This window comes from Podarcis melisellensis (genome assembly GCF_964234715.1).
Source record: "Podarcis melisellensis genome assembly, chromosome: 15".
NCBI lineage: Eukaryota > Metazoa > Chordata > Lepidosauria > Squamata > Lacertidae > Podarcis > Podarcis melisellensis.
In genome coordinates this window covers 30,570,574-30,592,368 of record NC_138532.1, presented here as the reverse complement: position 1 = coordinate 30,592,368, position 21,795 = coordinate 30,570,574, and the positions used below count along the sequence as shown (strand labels likewise).

At 47.7% G+C, this 21,795-nt stretch overlaps 1 protein-coding gene and 1 long non-coding RNA gene across 7 annotated transcripts in view; one reads left to right on the top strand and one right to left on the bottom strand.

Annotated features, from left to right (window-relative positions):
- Positions 1 to 21,795, top strand: part of LOC309358035 — a 143,182-nt gene that overhangs the window by 13,742 nt on the left and 107,645 nt on the right. The gene's annotated exons all lie outside the window — the stretch shown is intronic.
- RABGEF1 (RAB guanine nucleotide exchange factor 1) overlaps positions 6,037 to 21,795 on the bottom strand; it is a 29,002-nt gene continuing 13,243 nt past the window's right edge. For 4 of the 6 annotated variants that reach the window (XM_081890508.1, XM_081890512.1, XM_081890509.1 and 1 more), the window contains exons 4-10: positions 17,488 to 17,508; positions 16,268 to 16,434; positions 15,606 to 15,687; positions 13,707 to 13,839; positions 12,258 to 12,349; positions 10,434 to 10,690; positions 6,037 to 8,677 (exon numbers count right to left, since the gene is read on the bottom strand). In XM_081890508.1, the coding sequence (XP_081746634.1) occupies positions 8,279 to 8,677; positions 10,434 to 10,690; positions 12,258 to 12,349; positions 13,707 to 13,839; positions 15,606 to 15,687; positions 16,268 to 16,434; positions 17,488 to 17,508 (1,151 nt within the window). In that variant the 3' untranslated portion in view covers positions 6,037 to 8,278. The remainder of the gene's footprint in view (positions 8,678 to 10,433; positions 10,691 to 12,257; positions 12,350 to 13,706; positions 13,840 to 15,605; positions 15,688 to 16,267; positions 16,435 to 17,487; positions 17,509 to 21,795) is intronic. The other 2 variants (XM_081890511.1, XM_081890513.1) reach the window with 1 other exon arrangement.

The following is a 21,795-nucleotide window of genomic DNA, read 5'->3' as shown; positions in this document are numbered from 1 at the left end:
GCACCTACACTCTGGAACTCCCTGCCTCTTGACCCCGGGCAGACTCCTTCGCTGTTCTTTTTAGCACCTGTTTAGACCAGCCTATCCAGACATGCAGGATGTTGGTGTGTGTTTCAATCTGCTTTTAGTTTATTGCTGATATCTTTTGAATTTTTTAAGAGATGTTTTTACTGATCCTTTTATTGTTTGCTCCTCTTCGCAAAGTGCTTTTAAACAATCACGCAGTGTATTTTATGATTATTATTTTTTAATGCAAATCCCCCACTCTAGAGACATGGGAAGCTACCTTCAGGAAAGTCAAAGCTGTGCTCCATCTAGATCAGTATTATTGACACTGGTAGGCAATGGGCTCTCTGGGGTTTCAGGCAGAAGTCTCCCCCAGCCTCCTTGGAGATGTCATTGGGGACTGAACCAGAGACCTCTTGCATGCAAAATGTATGCTCTGCCACTGAGCTGTGGTGCCTTCCCTTAAAAGAGAAATCAAGGTGCTGGTCCTCATGGTTTCAAATGTTTAAACAAGAAGAGAGGAAGCTGCTTTGCACTGTATCAGACCCTGAGTCTGTCTACTTCAGCATTGTCTCTGCACTAGGAGACGGTGGCTCTCTAGGTTTCAAGAAATGATCTTTCCCTGCCGTACCTGGAAAGGGATGGAACCTGGGATCTTCTGCATGCAAAGCAGATGCTCTACCCACTGAGCTATGGGTCCTTCCCATGAAAACAAACCAATTGGTCCAACCAGCTCAGTATGGTCCACACTCCCATCACAGCCCTATAAGTGTGTTTGCCAAACTTGGGTCTCCAGCTGGTTTTGGACTACAACTCCCATCATCCCTAGCTAGCAAGCCAGTGGTCAGGGATGATGGGGACTGTAGTCCGAAAACAGCTGGAGACCCAAGTTTGGGAAACACTGAAACATACTCGGGATCAGCCAAAGCGAAAATAAGGGACTTAAGCCTAGTGCTTTCAGGAGGTCTACGCTGGGGTATGACTTCGCTGGATACCAGCCCCTGCTGAACTTTACATGCTTCAAGTTGCAGCTAAGTACAAATCCATCTGTCTGAATTTCATTATGGATCAGTGGGAAGGCTCCCGACGAGAAGCGCCATGAATCAAGCTACTTATTTTTAAAAATATGGGCAGCAACAACAACAAAAACCCCACTTACCTGCAATGGCAGAAATAAGTTTGCCTTCCTGAAATTCTTGTGCTCTGTGTGGTGCAATGAATCTTTGCAAGGCACAGCTAAGAACCTCACAATCATTGGACGCAGGCAGGGTCTTCCCAGCAAGAGCATTCCGGATGGTTCGGTCGCAAACAGAGTTACTGATTGTTTAAGGCTGTGTGACCACGAAGATTGTGGCATGGGGTTATTTCTTCGGGCCAGAAATGAAGTCTCAAGAATGACCAGAATGTAATAAGCAGGAGTGCGCTTGCAGATGTTTCAACGGAAATGGACAGCTTCAGGGAAGAATGGGGAGAGAAATTGCTCTGGGTTTGTGTTGAGGCCCAATGTGATGTAGTGGTTAGAGCGCTGCACTAGGACCTGGGAGACCAGGGTTCAAATCCCACCCCCACTCAGTGGACCAGTCGCTGCCTCTCAGCCTAACCTACCTCACAAGATTGTTGTGGGGATTACAGTGGTACCTCGGGTTACATACGCTTCAGGTTACACACCCCACTAACCCAGAAATAGTGCTTCAGGTTAAGAACTTTGCTTCAGGATAAGAACAGAAATCAGGCTCCGGCGGCACGGCGGCAGCAGGAGGCCCCATTAGCTAAAGTGGTGCTTCAGGTTAAGAACAGTTTCAGGTTAAGAACAGACCTCCGGAACGAATTAAGTACTTAACCTGAGGTACCACTGTAATTGAAGAGAGAAGGAAACCATGCATGCCTCCTTGAGAGTAAGTGACTGGCCCAAGGACACCCAGGGGACTTCATAGCCAAGTGGGGATTCAAACCCACTAATCTGACTTCCATAAACTATTACTAATAGGGTCAGTGCCTTCTGCAGGCAAGGCTTTCCATGAATATCCTTATCCCAAGCATGTAGGTAGGCTTTAAATGTTATTTGATGCAACCAACTAATGAAAACGTGTGAAGAAATCCCTCTGACAACCCTGTGCTCTCCCAACTACTTGACCTAGGATCCTTTTTTTATTATCTAGCATGATGAAGCATTCCTGGGATGCTCAAAAGCATGTGTGCTGCTTTATTTTGGGACCTGTTGATTGGCCTAATGGAAGTATTGCTACAGTATGTGCTTTGGAATTTCTCTGCACATTTGAGGGGTGAAAGAGAGGGGGAAGAGAGAGGAAGGAAAAGAAACATATTTGTACCATCTGGTGAGTGTTTAAATAAGTGGGGAGAAATTGGCTCTTGCACCTATTTCTTTCCCTGCACTGCCACCTAGTGTTAGAGAAAAGGAACATCCACAGGGCTCTGGCAGGGAGTTTAGCAGCATCTGGGCAGTACTGAAATATTTTATTGCAGGGATGTTTTATTCCTGCATCGTAGGGGTGGGACTAGGTTACCCTTGAGTCCCTTCCAACTCTACGATTCTATGATTCTAATTACTTCTGTTCTGAAAAATAATAATAATAACCCCATTAATTATTATTATTATTATTATTTAATAATAGCATTTATTTCCACCTTTTTCTCCAAGAAGCTTAAGGTGGTGTACATGGTTCTTCCCCTTATTTAATCCCCACAACAACCCTCTGACGTAGTGTGCTGGTCCAGGGGGGAGGTTACCGTGGGGCGAGGTCCAGGACCTGAGTTGAGGGTCAGCAGACAGTCCTCCACGGGCGAAGCGGAGTCCACAGCGAGAAGCCGGGCAAGGACAGGAACTCTGGGGGAACAGGACTGGATGCGACGTTGCTCCCGCAACCTGGGACCGGGCTGACTGGCCTTTATCTTCTCTGAGGCCAGGGGCGGTCCCAGCCCCCAGGAGACCCGCCTCTCCTGGCCTTAAGGCGAGCACTCCTCCTGGGAGAAACCAGTTCCCTTCGCCTCTCTGCCCTGAGCCTCTGCAGTTCAGGAGAGGCTGAAGGGTTACTGGGCCCAGGGGGAGACTCACCTGTAGGCACTGAGTCCTCAACCACGTCCGGAGCCAGAGTGGATTCACCTGGTGCCTGCTCCTGAGGATCCGGCACAGGTGTAGGCACTTCAGAATCAAGGCCCTGCCCCAGCTCAGCCGGCCCTGGAGGCGGGGACTCCTGTGTAGGCTGGGATTCCTCTGGTTCAGCCTCTGAATCGGATTCCCAGGCCATCACACGTAGGCTAGGCTGAGAAACTGTGACTGGCAGTGAGCTTAATGGCTGAGTGGGGACTTGAACCCTGGTCTCCCAGGTCCTGGTCCAGCACTCTAACCACTGCACCACACCAGTTAGCAAAAGGGTATGCTGTGCTGTAGTAGTTAAGAGCAGAGGTGGGAAAACGTTTTGTCCCACCGGGCTAGATCTTTACCTTCCCCACTGCCTTGGCCAACTGTGACAGGCAGACAGGCCCACGCAGCTGCCAATCTTCTAGCACCATGATGCCAAGTGATTGACAGCTGGGTGGTCCCAGCTGATGTGGACCTGAGCTCCCATCACACAGAGAAATGAGTAAGAGGGGGACACAAGTCCAACCACAACCGTAGGTCCAGGAACCACTTCTTACACCATTCATAATTGTGAAGGGGCAGATTTCATGGAGATGGACACAGACTCCTATTTTCTGCACGATACTCCACAGTTTTGACTGCACAATTGAAAATAAAACTGATTATGGTGCCATTATACAAATCAATGGTGCTACCACATTTAGAGTAATTGTGTACAGTTCTGGTTGGGAGAAGGTTCAGAAAAGGATCATCCAGAATGATCAATGGGATCCACCCCTATGAAGAAAGGCTGAATCATTTGGGACCTTTTAGAGAAAAGGCAAGTAAAAGGTGACATGACAGAAGTTTAAAAAATGATGCACAGCTTAGAGAAAGTGGAAAGAGAGCAGCTTACCTCTGTCATAGCACTAGAGCTCACAGACATCCAATGAAGCTGAATGTTGGAAGATTCAGGACAGACAAAATTAAGTCCTTCTTCATGCAGGACATAGTTGAACTCTGGAACTCATTGCTGCAGGAGGAAGTGACGGCCATCAACTTGCATGGCTTCAAAAGAGTGGGCAAATTCAGGGAAGAGAGGGCTATCAATGACTACTAGTCTCCATAGTTGGAGGCAGTATTGGTTTGTTGGGAACCACAGGAGGGGAGAGGGCTTTTGTGCTCGAATCCTGCTTGCTGGTCTCCCCCAGGCATCCAGTTGGCCACTGTGGGAACAGGATGCTGGAGGAGACAGCCCACTGGTCTGATCACTTGCCCCACTGCCTCCACCACCTTCCTGGGTGAGAGGAACAAGTTGTGACAGGTTTAACATGTCCAGAGTTAAGAAACGAGGCATTGACTTCTGTACAAAAAAGACGGTGAATGCGAAAGAACCTTGTTGTGGAAGAGGTTTAATTTCATTCAACAGCAATTCAGTAACAGCAGCTATGATACAGAGTTTAGGGGTGAATGTACGGACCTGGAAACCAGAATTAGCACCTAAGGGCGTCACAAAAAGAGGAACAACGGCAGGGAAAGGAGCCCCCCTCTTAAGGCAGAGGTGGATATTATCTGTAGCCCTCCAGATGTTGCAGGACTTCAACTCACAGCACCTCTGACCACTAGTCCTGCTGGCCGCTAGGAGTTGGGATATCCTCAGTGACAGCTGGAGGGACTCACAGATACATGCACCCCTGCTCTCAGAACGGAAGTCGTAAAATACAAGTTCTCTGCAGTCAGCTTTGTCTGTTCCACCCATGTACCTGGGTTTAAGGAGCGAACGCCATAAAAATATTTACCTTTTGAGAAACTCCAAAGAGCTCACAGAATAAAGGAACACAGAGGAAGCGAGGACACAAATGGATCACAGTCTCGGTCTGAACTTATTGCAAAAAAATGGAGAAGGGTCCTGGACAGCGAAACGGCTGTACTCACGCTCTTTTGGCAGACTTGGGGGAATCTACTTTGTTCTTTTACGAGAAGCCCAATATCCACCAGCTGGTGCAAAATACATAGGCTTAGAAAGAATGAGTCCTGAGCCCTGGAATGAATTCTGAGTACTGCAACTCAACTGAGCTCACAGTCCTGGGTATCTGAGGGGCTGCCACATGGGTGGAAAGTGGACTCTCCTTCATTTGGGGTTTTAAAACAAGAGGTTGTCAGGGATTCTTTAGCTGCGATTCCTGCACTGCAGGGAGTTGGACTAGATGACTCTCAGGGTTCCTTCCAACTCTACAATTTTACAATCCTATGATGCTTTTCCTTTTTTTCTGACTTCCTCTATGTTAATGAGTTGGAAACAATAGTAAACTTTGAAAGCCTTATCACCTCATTTTTCACCCTGGACCAGACGACCTTTGGGATTCCTTCCAACCCTATGATTAATTTTTTTCTTTTAAAGGAATTCTGACCCCAAGAATCCTGTCTTGAGGTTAACTGAGCTCACTGTCTTTCCTACATAAAACTCCACTTCTGGAGACTCTTTCCCACCTGCCTCCTCTTCGTTTCATCAATATCGTTCTGCCCTGCAAGCCAAGGCATTTAACCATCAGAAGCGGCTCGAAAACCAAGATACTTGGAAATCTACTCCACATCTACAAGTAAGATGGTTAAGACTGGAAGACCCGGGGGCTGGGGGAAGACATGCAAAAAAGTGGCGATTCCAAAACGTGTTGTACTGCAGCATTAAGCCGCTGACACTATAAAGCTCAGCTTCTCTCCTTGTGTCATTTGAAGGGGGTGGGAAATTGCAAGTCTTGTGTCTGCTTTCCCTGCAGAATCCTGGCACCTTGAGGTGAAAGGGAGAAGGAAAGACCCGTCTAAAACCCGGGAGAATTGCTGCCAGTCAGTGTGGACAATACTGAGCTAGATGGACTGGCTCAGTATATAAGGCAGCTTCCTATGCTCCTATATTTGCAGGCTTGGCATTAAAAAACAAAACAAAACCAGAAGAAACTTAGGATGAATTTAATAGCAGGGGAAATAGCTTTGCTCTTTGCAGGCAAGAGCTTCTAAGACAGGTTCGTGCGCCTCACAGGGAGCACCACCCAAACCTCCCAGCCCTTCGCCAATCCCATATAGATGTAGAAAAAGCATCAGTTACGGGCCAGTTCATCAATTCAGGCTGGCAAGTCACTGTGTCTGAACAGCGTCATCAGTTCTCTGGCCAAAAGGAAGAAGATTTGACAGGGTGGGTGGACCCAGGCTACTGAAAGACTGGGAAAGAGGGGCAGGAAGGAAAGAGAGACCCAATTCAGTGCAATATGGACCCTTCCAGTGAGCTTCTGGTAAGGAAGGAGTGATCAGAGACCTCACTTAAACCCAGTGCTGAGGAAATGCTACAGAACATTACAGATATAAATCCCAAAACAGATATATATACACAATACGATCACATCTTACACGGGGGGTTGGTTCCAAGGGTTCTGCATATACCCCAAAACACATATGCTCAAACCACCCCTGCATGAGCATCCCTAGCCTTCCAGAGTCCGCATTGCTGAGCATACAAACACACCCCAGCAAGGAAGAGAGCTGAAAAGCTGGGGCAAAGAGAGGTTTTAAGCCCTCCAACTTCCTTGCGTTGAACGTGCAGGATTTCAACCAGCCGGCCTTCAACAGCGCGTGATTGGAACTGCACTGGTTAAATGCGTGTAAGACGCACTCGTACTGTATATCCATAGAAGTGATACCTGCAACTTCGGGAGGTTGAGGATTCCACAGAATCTCGTCCCGCTATTGTGTCAAATAATATGAGGAAAGGCAGGGAAAGGGGAAGAGGGCTGGTATGGTCTTATGCAGCCATTACACATTCCATGTCTGTACCCTGGCCGGCCTTCTTTCACCCTGCAGGTACAGATCTGGTCCTCACGTTGCACTAAAGCCAGGCTGCAATTCCAGATAGAAGTGAACATTACAGGGCTACGTATATACACGCTGCCCAGGCCTGGTTTTCTCCAACACAGGGTGCCACAATTCCAAATAATGCTTTGCAATGACAAAACATTTCAAGGTTGTTGTTATTTTTCAAAGGGAGAATGGCCACACTTTTCGAGCATGTTTAATCCCACACTGGTGATGGGCCAAATCCTGCTTGCTTTTAGAGCAGTGAAAACTGGCTCATAAACATGTGGGTCCCGCCCGATTTTGCTCTGACTTTGAAGAGACCCAGTTGTGCTGAAGGACAACACGGGAAGAAAGGGTTATTTTCATCTCCCCCCCTCTCTCTCTCTCTCTCTCTCTCTCTCTCTCTCTCTCTGTATAAATTCAGCTTGCAAACCCCCAGATGCCCTCTCCAGATGTTTTGAAATACAGCTCCCATCAACCCCAGCCAGCATAGGATACCTGATGGGAGTCAAAGTTCAAAACATCAGGAGGGCACCAGATTAGGGGAGACCAGAGTAACTGGATGAGGAATTGTGAATATTGAGGAGATGGCCTTGGTCAAGGTATAGAGTTAAGATAAAGCAAATTGTTTCCCACTACAAGGTTCTAATTCCTGCCATTCCACCTCCCCACAATTCCTGGGGGGGGGGGACCTGTAAGCAGTAAATTTAACTCATTGACGGTAAAGAAACAAAAACCAACATTTAGCATTCCTTACCAGATGCCATGCAGGTGAAAGCACAAGCCCAATATTGCAAACCTATTTACAATTGTTAAATATTTACTTTACAACATATTTCCTTCTCCCCACCCCCAAGAAGGAATAAAAGAGTACCATTCTAGTTTTTTTTACCTACAACTTGGCATCCCTTGCAAAGTGCTGATAACCATCTTATTTTTTATTTTTGAAGCAGGAAAAAAAATACCAGCAAAAACTTCACTTAAAAAAGAGAAACAAACCAAATATCACACACACACACACACATGCATACCTGGAAGGGAGAACAGGGGGAACAGAGAAAAAACCACCTGTGTTTCTTAAAAATTATACTGGATTTGTGTAAAAAGGAAGAAGTTAAATTGGGTTCGAGGAACACACAAAACCCACAGCCCTCATAGTAGCTGGCTAACTCTGGCTAAAATAAGTATCATGTGACACACTTGCCAGCAAACAGTACCTTTAAAATGTGCCAGTTTTAAATTCCTCTGATTTTCCTGCCCCTCTTTAGCCCACTCCCCAAGCAGAAGGAAGCAGGGTGGGGGACAGAGAGGGAGGGAGGGATGTCTCTGAGCCCCAGAAGGTGCTCATCACCCAGCGTAAACCTGGGGCTGCAATGGAGGCGGCAGCTTGTCATTCTCCACGTTTTCAGAGTCAATGGCAGCCAAGGCCGGATTGGGGGGCTTGATTTCCAAGGGATACTTCTCCACGATCTCCTGGACCTCCTTGGTGATCCCGTCAGTCCAGTCTATGAGGTCCCGCTCAAGTTTTTTGGCCTCGCTCACAATCCTCTCCTGCCGCTCGTTGAGCTGGGAGAGGAGGTCAAGGTTCCTGTACATCTGCCGGACCCCTACACAGACGTCGGCTGGCCAGCTCTCTGGCTCCTGCTTTTTCGGGGATGCTTGGCCGGACATGTAGCGGTCGAAGTCTTCCTCACTCAGGTTGAGGGACTGGGCATCCAGCTTCTCTATGAAGGCGACGGCACAGCACTGGAGACAGGGGGAAAGGCACCACGTTTATTCCCACGCTATACAAAGCACAAGATCCATACACACACATCACACATAGCATGCCCAACTAGCTAAGCCAGTTTTTATTCCAGCTGCTTGAAGTTACTCTTGAGCAGTGGCCGTGAAAGAAAAAGGCGAATTCTATGCTAGGGAGCGTTAGGAAAGGAACTGAAAATGAAACAGGCAATATCACAGTTTTTGTTGGCATCCATCTGTCTCGAGAGACAATGGAGTGTGCCTTCAGGGGTGAAGTCTAACTGCTGTGTTAGCAGCACCGAAGTGACCTCCCTGGGCCGGCACAAGCCTAGGCAGTGTGTAGGGGGGTCCTGGGTTGCCCAGACAACAAGACCCCACCCCCAACCTCACCAATGCAGTTCAAAGGAAAGCAGAGCAATATGTTGGCACCAGCTTGGCTGCAGGAGTTGCTGGAAGGAGGCGTACAAGGCACCATCCAATCACCTTAGGGACTCCACTCTGGATTTGTGTAGGATTTAGACCTTATTCCTTTCTTCTCCTGAAAATATCCCGCAAGGCAGCGAGGTTTAGGATCAGTTTTCCTTCTCCTAGATGGGCTGCCTTCCCAGGCTAATGAGCCTCATCTGCCCCTCACTTCCCTCTACAGCACAGGCAGAAACTGCCTTATTGTCGTTGGGCCCATGACTGGTCTCGTCCGCTCAATGCAGAACCTGCCTTTGCATGCAGGGGAAGTCCCTAACTCCCCAAGGGTTTGAGATCCATCAACTACCCTCACCTGGTTTAGCTGGCCAGTTGAAGCTGTTTCTTGGGGTGTGGCCGCTGTTCAATGCTGACAGCTTCTAGGAGCCACAGGTGAGAGCTGAGTGCAGGGTGGGGACCAAAGGTGGGTGAACTACCCCAGGAGGAACACAATGTGTCCCCACCAGAGGTACTAGCCCTCCCCTAACACCCTTATTCAAATCTATGGTGCAAGTGCATTTGGAATAATGTGCAGAGTTCTGGCCACCTCAACTTGCAGGAGACTCCAATTCATCAGTTCATCAGTATCCGTCTTTAGTATCAGTCTCATTAGAAAAATAAAAATGTGGCCCTCTTCTACAATTGAAGACTTATACAAACTCGCAACATAACAACTTGCATATAAACGCAGACTTGCCATGGACAAATTCAATAATATTTGGAATCCACTCTTACAAATACTGTAACAGGTTAAGATCCGGTGAAGTACAATAACAACTTTGTAAAGTATACAGTTTGGGGTTTTCCCCCTCTCCCCTTTATTTTCCCTTCTACACAGGTGCTGTCTCTCTTTTTCTTTTTCTCTTTTTTATTTACGTCCCACCATGTTCAGTGCACATATAATTATGTACCTTTTGAACTTTCAATAAAGATGTCTGCGGAGAGAAAAAACTTGCAGGAGACTCTCCCACAGACTGCAATCAGCTGGGTGTACAAGGGATGATAAGGTGGTCTCTCAAATAACCAGGCCCTGAGCTATATAGGGACTTGGCCCAGCAGCAAATCGACAGCCAGTGCAAATCCCACAAGCAAGGCGTCATGTGCTGGTGACGTTTGCCCCCCACCCCACCCCCGGCAAACCAGTTGCCTCCTTCTGCACCAGCTGCAGCCTCTGGACCAACCCCAAGAGCAGTCCCACACAGCGCATCGCAGTAGTCCAGTCACGAGGTTACCAATGCATGGGCAGCTGTAAGAATGAACCAGCCCCTGCCTCCTGCCCCCCACCCCGCAATGTACCTACCAGGTTTGTAAAGTAGTAACCATCTTCGCCAGACATCAGCCGGCTGGGGTTGCAGAACCGAGTGATATACTGGATGTTGGACTGGAGGCGAGGAGGGTTCCCCTTCAGGACAATGTAGATGAGGGTGGGCAGGAAGTCATCGGCCGAAGCCGGCTCGTCCTTCGTGGTCCGGATGGCAGTGAAGATGTGCTTGCTGCAGCTGGTGATGCAGGCCAGCTTGTCCCGGGGGACACGCTTGGAATCCATCTCGATGATGTCTGCGAGACACGGGAGAAGCCCAGAGGGTTAGGGAGGGTTGCAATCTCCAGCAGCCATGTGCCCACATAGGCTCTGGCAGATAGGAAGGTCAGAGGCTCTGGTCCATCTGGGCCAGCGCTGCCAACACTGAACGGCAGCCGCTCTCCAAGGTTTCGTGCTGCTATACAAACTGGCAGCATGACCACATTTGGAATGCGGGGTGCAATTCCGGTCGCCTCCCCTCATATTGTAGAGGAACAGGAAAGGTCAAGGGGGTGAAGAGGCAAAGGTTGCAGCCTTTGGGGTGTTTTGGCTTGGAGACAAGGCAAGCCGAATGCACCCTTTACAAACTACACATGGCACGGGGAAGGCAGGTAGAGAAAAGTTCTCCCTCTCTCGTCCTACCCGTGGGCACCCAAGGAAGCTGAATGTTGGAATATTCAGGATGGACAAAAGGAAGTCCCTTCATGCAGCGCAAACAGCAGAACTCCCTGCCGCAGGAGGCAGAGATGGCCACCAACTTGGGCGGCTTTAGAAGAGGATTGGACAAATACATGGAGAAAGATATTGATGGCTACTATCTATGTCCTGGGACGCGGGTGGCGCTGTGGGTTAAACCCCAGAGCCTAGGACTTGCCGATCAGAAGGTCGGCGGTTCAAATCCCCGCGATGGGGTGAGCTCACGTTGCTCAGTCCCTGCTCCTGCCAACCTAGCAGTTCGAAAGCACATCAAAGTACAAGTAGATAAATAGGTACCGCTCCGGCAGGAAGGTAAACGGCGTTTCTGTGCGCTGCTTTGGTTCGCCAGAAGTGGCTTAGTCATGCTGGCCACATGACCCGGAAGCTGTACGCCGGTTCCCTCGGCCAGTAAAGCAAGATGAGCACCGCAACCCCAGAGTCGGCCACGACTGGACCTAATGGTCAGGGGTCCCTTTACCTTTACCTATGTCCTGCCTCCACATCTGGAGGCAGCAATGCTGCTGTATTTCTGCTGGTTTCCCTTTTTGGCATCTGGCTGGCACTGTGAGAACAGGAGGCTGGACTAGATGGGATTTTGGCCTGACCCTTGAGACTCTTCTCATGTCCTTGGGACTCTCCCTGGGCCACGCCCTCTCACCACCACTACTTCCTATTCTTCTGGAGTGTTTCTGCCTAGCTGGAATAAGCCCTTTAACTCTGGAGAACACAGGTGCATGTATGTACAATTTTCTGACTTAGGTGTGGCCCAAAATGTAGCCTACTTTTCCCTCTGGCTCTCAGAGTTAGGTAGCCCTACCTTGAGACACTGAGGACCTGGACCTAGCAGAGCTTTCTGTGGGCAGTGCATGTGTTCTACTACTGAACTTATGGCCCTGAGCAATAAACATTGGGGAATCTTGTAAGAAACACAAAGATGCCCCTGTTTCTTGAGAGGTCAATCCCGTGGGCTGCATCCATGTTTTTGAGGGCCGCCTGTTATGGTGCTTTAGCAGAGAGACATATTTGTTTCTGTGTCGGTAATTTTAAGGCTGGGCGATGGTTTTGCAAAGAGGTCATGGCATTCCACCCGCCCTTGCACCAGCTGGGACCCAGCATCCTTCGGCATACCTGTGATGGCCTTTACGACCATGTCGGAGACTTCGGGGATTTCTTCATTGACAGGAACACAGAGCATCTGAGGAGTGACCCAGTGCAAAGCTCTGAAAGCAGAGGAGGAGAGAAAGACCTTAAGAAATCAAGTTGGTAGAGCATGAGACTCTTAATCTCAGGGTTGTGGGTTTGAGCCCCATGTCAGGCGAAAGATTCCTGCATTGCAGGGGGCTGGAAACCACCAACTACTTATTTCCGTATTTCTTGGGCCTGGTATGCTAATATATAATCTTCAAATGAAATTGATTTAATCTTATTTGTAAAATTAGTAACTAACCCATGTAATACGCCTTTCTGAACCTGATGTCCTGCGGTAAAAACCATGTAAAAATAAAAACTGACAATTAAGTAAATTACAGGGATGAGTAGCAGAAAATTGCTTTTTTCAAAACATCGTTTTGCTGCTGCTATTGTTATTCTGTTTTTAATACAGTGTACAGAATACAAATTACAAGACATTAATCCTCCTTTCATTATCAGGAGCAGCCCGATTAGACATTAATCACTAGGGATATACCATGCACCATTTTGTTTTAAAGGCTGGTGGACCAAAGTTGACTGTAGCAGAAAATTTATTGGGGGGGGGGGGAGGGATGAGACATGCAAGAGGAATCCAGCTAAAAATGTACATTTGATAGTACGCAGTGGTCTCTAACTTGCATGACTCAACTACAGGGCCAGGTTCCTCCACCTGCCACTCAAAAATCTGTGTGGCTGGGTAAGAATCCCAAGCAACATTGGTTGCTGGCTTGAAAACTACAGGGACTGAGACAAAATAGCACACAAAGCCTTATAAATTCTCGTGTTTACTGTGTTTACTCGTGTTTACTGTGACTTGTGTAAAAGTCCTGTGGAACGCTCTGCCACTGGAGAGTCAAGCAGATGCCTTCTGTGCCAACTTTTAAATGCCTGCTGATTCCCCCCCCCCCCATTCCGCCAGGCTTATGCAAGTAATTAAGAATGCGTCGTCTTCCACAATGGGTAACGAATGTCTGCTTTTCAAAAATGGAGATGATAGTTTTTGATATGGTTTTCTCTTTTTACTGCTATAAATTTTTAATTGATATACAGTGGTATAGAAATATGTTTATAAATAAGTAATAAAATGAATTCAAAATCTCTTGCTTTCCCTGTAACGCTAGGGTCAGTGATAACCCACCCAGACTGTGTTTTGTTTTAGCTTAGTGGACTATGCTCCTGCTTGTTTCTTACATTTTTTATTTGTTTGCATACTTTACCAAAAATGTCATTTTGAAACTTTTTTTTTAAATGGGGGTTTACAAACGAGGCAAGGACACCCCTTGGTGCCACCCTGAAACAGGCAGAAGCGTAGCAACTACATACAGGTTTATCAAGCTGACTGAAGGCAGAGCAACTTTCCCCAAGGGGGCCTTTCCAGAGCCGCACCTGATCCTCCTTTGGACAGCAAGGTCCTTCTTCTCATCCTCCGTGGTTTCCGGGCAAAAAACGTATTTGTAAAGCCGAGTCATGACGTACTTCTCAATCTGGTCCATCGCCTTCTCCGCTTTGTCCGGGGACACTGAAAAAAAGACATCAAAGAATACAGTGGTACCTCGGGTTAAGTATTTAATTCGTTCCAGAGGTCTGTACTTAACCTGAAACTGTTCTTAACCTGAAGCACCACTTTAGCTAATGGGGCCTCCCGCTGCTGCTGCCGGGCCGCCGGAGTACAATTTCTGTTCTCATCCTGAAGCAAAGTTCTTAAACTGAAGCACTATTTCTGGGTTAGCGGACTCTGTAACCTGAAGCATACGTAACCTGAAGCATATGTAACCTGAGGTACCACTGTACCTGGCTTCCCCACACAGTTCGAAGAAGCGGAGGCAGAGTCTGCACCAAATTTCCAGTTCCGCCTGTTTTTAGCCAAATGCTGCCTGAGAAAACACCTGAGTATCTTCTAGTCAAGAGCCCTCCTTTAAGAGCTGCCCTGCTAGATCAGACCAGGAGTGGGCTCCCTTGAACCAGGAAACTCCTTCAGCCCCTTATGTATGCTACTACTGCAGTGCGTGTTTTGTTAGCCCATAAATGGGAAACGAGCAAGGTCCCAACCAAAGAAGAATGGCAACTTAAGTTGACATAATATGTGCAGCTTGCAGACTTAACATACAGAAAAAGAGAACAAGAAGAACATATGTTTAGAGAAGATTGGCAAATGTTTATTGAATATATGGGAAATAATTGTGTGCAGCTGAAAACGCAGGCAGCATTAAGATAAATTCAACAGTGTAAATAAGTTTTGATGGATGCAATAATGGAATACTGAATGGTATAGCTTTTGTAAAATATGCAGGGATTAATGATATATAAAATGAACCATGGAAAGAGAAGAAGGGAAGTCACTGGTATCTTAAGGATGTAAAAATGAGGATTTTAAACTGTAAAACAGAAAATTTAATAAAAATTATATACAAAAAAGAAAAGGAAAGGAAACTTGTTCAGCCCAGACTCTGAGATCCGGATCCAGCTCTGAGGGCCTTCTGGTGGTTCCCTCATTGCAAGAAACGAGGTTATAGGGAATCAGGCAGAGGGCCTTCTCAGTAGTTTTGATCACCCTGTGGAATGCTTTTCCATCAGTTGTCAAGGAAATAAACAACTGACATTTAGAAAACATCTGAATATGGAAGTTCTTAATGTTTGATGTTTTACTGTGGTTTTATAATTTGTTGGAAGTGGTCAGAGTGGCTGGTCGGAGTGGCCGGGCGGGGTATAAATAATAAAATTGCTGTTGTTGTGGTTTCTGAACTAGAAGCTTGAGACCGGCTCAAGAGCCAAGGGTCAGAGGGCCCATTTTCTGAACTCTACAGCATCACAGGACCAAGCCCTTGTGCCCTAAATCCCTTCCTGTTGTGGGGGGGGGGAGAGATTGGCTCTCCTCAGTGTCGGGTGCTCATGCTGTGTTTTGAAGTTCCCTCTTGCATGCTCCCACAGAAAAGAGGCCAACGCAATCACGAAAAAGGCTATGGAGGGCTACTAGCCATGATGGCTCTGCTCTGCCTCCACAGTCAGAGGCGGAAATGCTTCCAAACACCAGTTGCTAGAAACCACAGGAGGGGAGAGTGCTGCTTGAGGGTTTCCCACAGACATCTGGTTGGCCGCTGTGAGCAAGATGGGGTAGCTGTGAGGTCCAACTGTGAGGTTACCAATGAATGGAGAACTGTGTTCAAGCTTTCCCAATCCTGGAACGGCCATAGCTGTCTTGCAACCAAAGCTGTAATGTGTGTGCAGCATGCCTCCCCTCCCAAGCCCCACTACCTATTGGCAGCTAAGAACAGAAATGAGAAATACCTTTCCAGCGGCTCTGCAACTTATCTGCCAAGTTCTGGTAGAAGTCCTGGGCGTATTCGGACTGTTCCTCAATACTCAGGTCCTGGAAAAGAGTACCAGTCATGCAGGTGAGAATAGGCAATGCAAAGTTACGAGAAAGAAGATTCTGACGAAACATCAGGAAGAACTTTCTGACGGCAATAGCTGCTCAACTGTGGAAGAGACTACTTCAGAAGGTGGGCCACCTTCCAATGAAAACCGAGGCTGGATGGCGTCCTGCCAGAGGGTCTTTAGCTGTGACTTCTGCATTGGTTTTCCCCAATATCTATTTCCTTTTTTACCAGCTATCCCAAAAAAACCAACATAATATCTGAGTAGGTTATCTTAAGATGTGGCAGCTCCATCTGGGCCAAATTTCAAATATTCCTGCAGTAAAGACTGAAGTACGTATGCATACTTTCCCCATAAATATAACAAAAGCATACTACTTGAGCAGATAATCAGGACATTCACATTCTTTGAAGGCGCATAGTTGTTTTCTATTTTCACAAGTCAGCTCAACACCTAATACACATTAATTTCACTCCCTCAAAAGCAAGTCCCTGGTTTTAATTCCACCCACCCTCACTCCCAGAGCCTCCGACGGAAAGTGAGGCCTCTCTACTCTTGCAAGAGGGACCTACCCGCTTGTGATGCATGTTTTCCAAAAAGTGTTTGCACTGCTTGTAGATCTCCTGGCCGGATTTATGGTATGTCTTGAGAAACTCAATGAACTCTTTGGACACCCGGTCTGTTTCGATGCTGACTTGCCGGCTGATCGAAGGGCTGGGAGCCTTAGTGTCTGGGACATCTACAGGAGAGAAGAGCACAACCCTTAGGGCACCCCATTATTTGACTTCTGCCAGGTTTATATTATGAACTGCAAAAGGTTCACTAACCATTCCATTTGGAATGTTGAGAAAGTCCGTGGTGCACCTGTCATAAAATGGCTGCCAAGGGAGGAGGAGAACACAAAATGGTTGCCACCTCTAAAAGAGCAGAAATAGCAGCCAAAAAAATGCTCGGGGGGGGGGGGCAACATTGCATCTATCCTCTGTTCGGAAGGGAAGGGAAGAAGTGGGTATCCAATTTTGCACTGGAAAGCCAAGCCAGTGCAAACAGAAACTGAGCTGGAGGAGCAAAGGGTCTCCCCTGAGCTGTGGATTTTTGAGGTGATCTTTCGCTGGCGCCAGAGGAGGTACTGGCACCCTCATGGGCCCCCCTGCCATAGAATAATGGGGTGGGAGAACTGTTCCTGAGTAGAAAGCACAAAGCTCCATCCAGGCACTTCCAGACTGACAAGGTTTCCTCTCCCTCAAATGTTGCCTGGGGGCAGCCTTACCACCAGACTGCCTCAGTGGGAGAGATGGGAAGCAGGCAGCTCACTCCATCAGCTTTGCCAAAAGTCCAGCTGCTTTAGGCACCTCCTGCTTCTGAATTGCGACAGCTAGTCGTTCTAAGAACTGTGCTGCAGGGGGTTGGACTAAATGACCCTCAGCGGTACCTTCCAACTCTACCATTCTATGATTCCATGGTGCCCGAGTTTGTTTTTTTCCTCTTCCCTGCCCATTCCTTTACCCTCGTATGTCGCACTTTCTGTTTATGGTTTGGCAGCCTGTGTAGGCAGGGACTGTCTTGATGCAATTAACTGCATGCCAGCCACTACGGGAGCCCTTTCAGCCAAAGAGCGGGCTCCAAAGGCTGCCAAAAGATAAATTAAGCAACACAGTATTTTAAAACAGCCACCAGCCCCGATCAAAAAGGAGACGAGACAGCGTTCCGCAGGCCGCAAACACACAAAAAGGCGCAAGCAAAGCCAAACATTGTCACGGTACGTTCCAAAATGCAGCAGAAAGTCACCCACCTCTCCGTTTGCCAACCAGGACTGTTCGGAATGGAGGGATGGAGCGTGAGAAGGCGACGCAAATGGAGCAGGGCAGACGAGCGAAAAGCGATGGAACGAAAAGAGAGAGGGAGAAGGAGAGAGAGAGAGAGAGAGAGAGAGAACAAAACACAGGACAGTCTCAGTTTGCGTTTCACAAATACAACAGCGAGCAAAGCACAAATGTGTCAGAGGCAGGGCACACGATGACAGATGTCGGTTTGCAAGAGGGAGGGGAAGACACCAGTAGGCGTTTCACCATTTTGGGCTGGGGCCCAGGCTACCTGGAAGATCGCATCTCCCTGTACAAATCTCCCCAGGTGCTAATGTCCTCGGTCAGCACCTTCCCTGCGTCCCTGGCAACCTGAAAGAGAGCCTTTTCTGTGGCTGCTCTTACGTTCCACATTGTAGGACCCCCTTCCGAGACGTCAGGCTGGCTGCCTTCTGCCGGCATGCTAAGATCTTGATGTTCAGAGAGGCCTTTGGAAACTAAGGTGCAGGCAATGCACCTAATATATTTTAACTACTAACTAGGTTTTTTATGATTAATTTGTGTTTTGTAACGATGTTTTTAAGTGGTGGAAGCTGCCTCAAATCCCAGCTTGGGAGAAAGTGTGGGATATAAATAGATGAAATAATAACCCTTCACAGGGTTGCTGTGGGGGCTAAATAAGGAAAGGCAGAACCATGTATGCCACCTTGAGCTCCTTGGAGAAAAGAAAAGGTGGGATATAAATGTTAAATAATGGCTGCTCAGCAACCATTGCATCCAACCACCAGGAGCTCCTTAGTATGCAGTGATGGAAGATGGCAATGAATTGCTTATCACTGCTCTGTGGCAGGGCTGGTCCAGGTGAGCTGACCTTCCCACCAGAGCAACTTCTTTTAAACATGCACAAAAACTCTCCTCTTAGATGTTCTTCCCTTTTCCCCCCTTCTTTCCTTCTCTTCTTCCTTCATCTCTCTCTTCCCCCTTTCTTTTTTCCTTTTTTCCTGCTATGGTATCTTCTCTCTTACATATCCTGTCTCAATTATTATTATCACTATCAGTTTTATTTCAATGCACCTCTCTCTACGGATTTCCGGGGGGCAGGGGGAAGAGAGAGAAAGAGTGTGTCCCTTTCATATTTGCTTATACTAACCTCATTTCTAACGGATGGGGTAAGGAAATTAAGCACATATAAACCTAACAAAATTGAATATCAGCTTTTTTGTATTTTAGGCACCCCCTCCCCCCCCCAAAAAAAAGCCATGATGAGGCACCACTAAGATGTCTGAACCACATGGCAATACAAATGAGTTTATCTGAGTTTTTTAAACACAAACAAAAAGCACATACACCCTTTTTGGGTTTGTGTATCTAGCTCAGGGGCACAAGAGAGGGAAAATGTATGGATTAGGAAACTATTGGAACTGAGCACCACAAGACACACACACAGAAACACACACTGAAGACAGAAAGTGTCCATGAAACAGTGTTCTACCCAAAGAGGACACACAGCCTGGCATTATCTTTTAAGGGACTTATACATGGGGGGGTCTTGAAGACGTGAAACTGGTCTCACCAAGCGTCTTCATTGTTGACGTTGCTGCAGCCCACTGTACACGGCGGAGGCTTAAAAGCATGCTTGCTCCTTTGGAGCCCCTTTTGCACAAACACCAAACCCCCAAACCCTCTACTTAAACAAGTGGGGCGGGAGATAGGAAGGTGGAGACTCACCGCAAGACACAGAAACACACAGGAAGCTCAAAGGCAGGCAAAGCATCAGTGAAAACTGTCATCTAGAGGAACATCCACATCAGCCTAAAGCCTCGCACTACGGTTGTGCCACTTTCCTGGCTAAGCAAGTGCCAGAGGATCGTAATTTCTCCAGGACTACAGGAAGCAATGTGTTCCTTCTTCAGAGCCCCCTCCCTCCCCCTGCTTGAGGGGCAGGGTGTGGGGTTATAGCCCTCCAGCCACTGCCAGGCTCCAACTCCCATCAGCCCCAACCCTTGGTCAAGAGATGATGAGAGTTGTGGTTAAGATACGAAGAAGAGCCCAGCTGAATCAGACCCACTTATGTCTAGCATCCTCTTCTCACAGTGGCCAACCAGATGCCTGTGAGAACTCGCACGCGGTACCAGAGCACAAGATCCCTCTCCTCTCCTGTGGTTTCCAGCAACCACTATTCAGAAGCATCACTGTAACTGTTGAGAGAGCGCATAGCCATCAACAGCCCTCTCCTCCAGGAATCTGTCTAATGGTCTTTTAAGGATTTGATTGTGGTTAAGAGACCTGATCGTCCCCAAACACCCCAGCAGGTGTGGGGCCCTATAGCCCTCCAACAACTCTCCCATTGCCCCCGACCACTGACCACACTGAGCAGGGCTGAAGGGAGCTGGAGTCCCTTTGTACGTGGGGTGCCACAGATTCCCCGCTCTTGTTGTAGCGTTGAGGGGAGGGCAGGGAGAAGACGGTCAGGACTCTAAATATCACGGGCGATATGATGCCCAAATTGTCCGAAACCTGGTAACTGTTCAGAACAGATTCACTTCTGGAATCTTAACAGTTTTACGGAGAGCAAGGATTTAACTCACTAGACATTTAAGGCCATTTAGGCCAGGTTTTGAACCACATGTTCTTCCTCGGCAATTACATTTGGAGCAGAAAATCGGGACGGTAGGTTATCACAGAGGGCAAATTCCAGAGGCAAGAGACTAAGCAGGGAATCTTAGAACTATCAGAAGTGATGGATCTTTTCATGCTGGATGCTGGGGTCCAGGATATGGGACACCATTGCTACCATGCCATGCCAGGAGACACTCCAGCATCATCTAGCTGGCTTCTGCCAGAAACCCCTAGCTTAATCCAATGTGGTGTAGTGGTTAGTGTTGGACCTGGGAGAGACCAGGGTTCGAATCCCCAGTCAGCTCTGAAGCTCACAGGTTTATTGTGGGGATTAAATGAGGAATCACGTATGCCACCTCGGGCTTCCTGCAGAAAAAGGTGGGATATAAATGTGATAAATAACATAAAATAAATTTGATCCAGCCTTTTACTTCAAAAATACGATATCCAACTTTTGAGTGGGGAGGGAGGGAGTACAATTTTTTGAAACAGCCAATCAGTGCAGCTCATAAGAATTTTGGCAAAAAGCAGCAAGGAAGAGGAGAGCCCTACTGTGTTCAGAAGAACACAAAGAGGTAGTGCTCAGGAAAAGCTGGGGGACCTAAGGGAGGGCTGCAGCTCTGTGGCAGAGCGTCTGCTTTGCATGCAGAAGGTCCCAGGTTCAATCCCCAGTATCTCCAGTTGAGCTGGTTGCCCTGTCTGAAACCTCTGGAGAGAGGCTGCCTGCCAGTGTAGACAATACTGAGCCAGATGGTCCAATGGCCAGACTCTGTATAAGGCAGCTTTCTGTGAAACAGAGTTGTACCGTCCTATAGTTCAAGTACATCAGATCTAGCTCTGTGGCAGCAGGGAAGAGCCACAGCTCAGTGGTGGAGAGCATCTGTTTTGCATGCAAAAACGTCCAAGGTACAAACCCCAGCATCTCCAGGTAGCTCTGGGAATACTCTAACTGGAGAGTTGCTGCCAGTCAGTGTAGGAAGCACCATGTTCAATGGACCAACATCTGCCTTAGCGTAATATAAGGCAGTTTCCTGGGTTCCCATCGGCCTTCCGGACACATATAGTGAATGGGGAATGTGTCATGCAAGCACAACAGAAACCATGTAGGAAGCTGTTTCTATTAAAATTGGACCCCACAGAACCCTTGAAAAAACAGGTTAGGGAAAGGCAAAGAAACAGAAACAAAAACCGCTGCAGATAGAAAAGCTTGGATTCGGAAAGCCAAAAAAGGTGCAGGATATGGCTGTGGATACACACAGCTCTCTTTTTATTCCTTAAAAACATGTTTCTAGTCCTTATTGGGACAAAGTTAGGGTTGGAAGTGTGTGGGTTAAGACTGCTTAATTCTCAGAAGCAAGGAAACTGGTCAAGCAACTGGAGGGGGAGGATCTTCCCCAATACTAACCACCTCAGACCCTATGACCAACAAGTGAGGCCTTCTTGGTGGGGCTGCCACCGGGGCTGCCCACCTGGTGCTGACCCACAACAGAGCCTTTTCGGCGGAGGTTCCCTGGTTGTGGAATACCTTCCCTAGTGAAGTGTGATTGTCTCCGTCCTTATTCAGGAGAAATGTTCCTATTGACCCAGGTGCATATGGTGACTGAAGAAGACTGTTCCTAGCAACCCTGAGAACATGGGATGGGAAAATGTGTTTAATGGCCTGTAGAGTAATTTTTTGA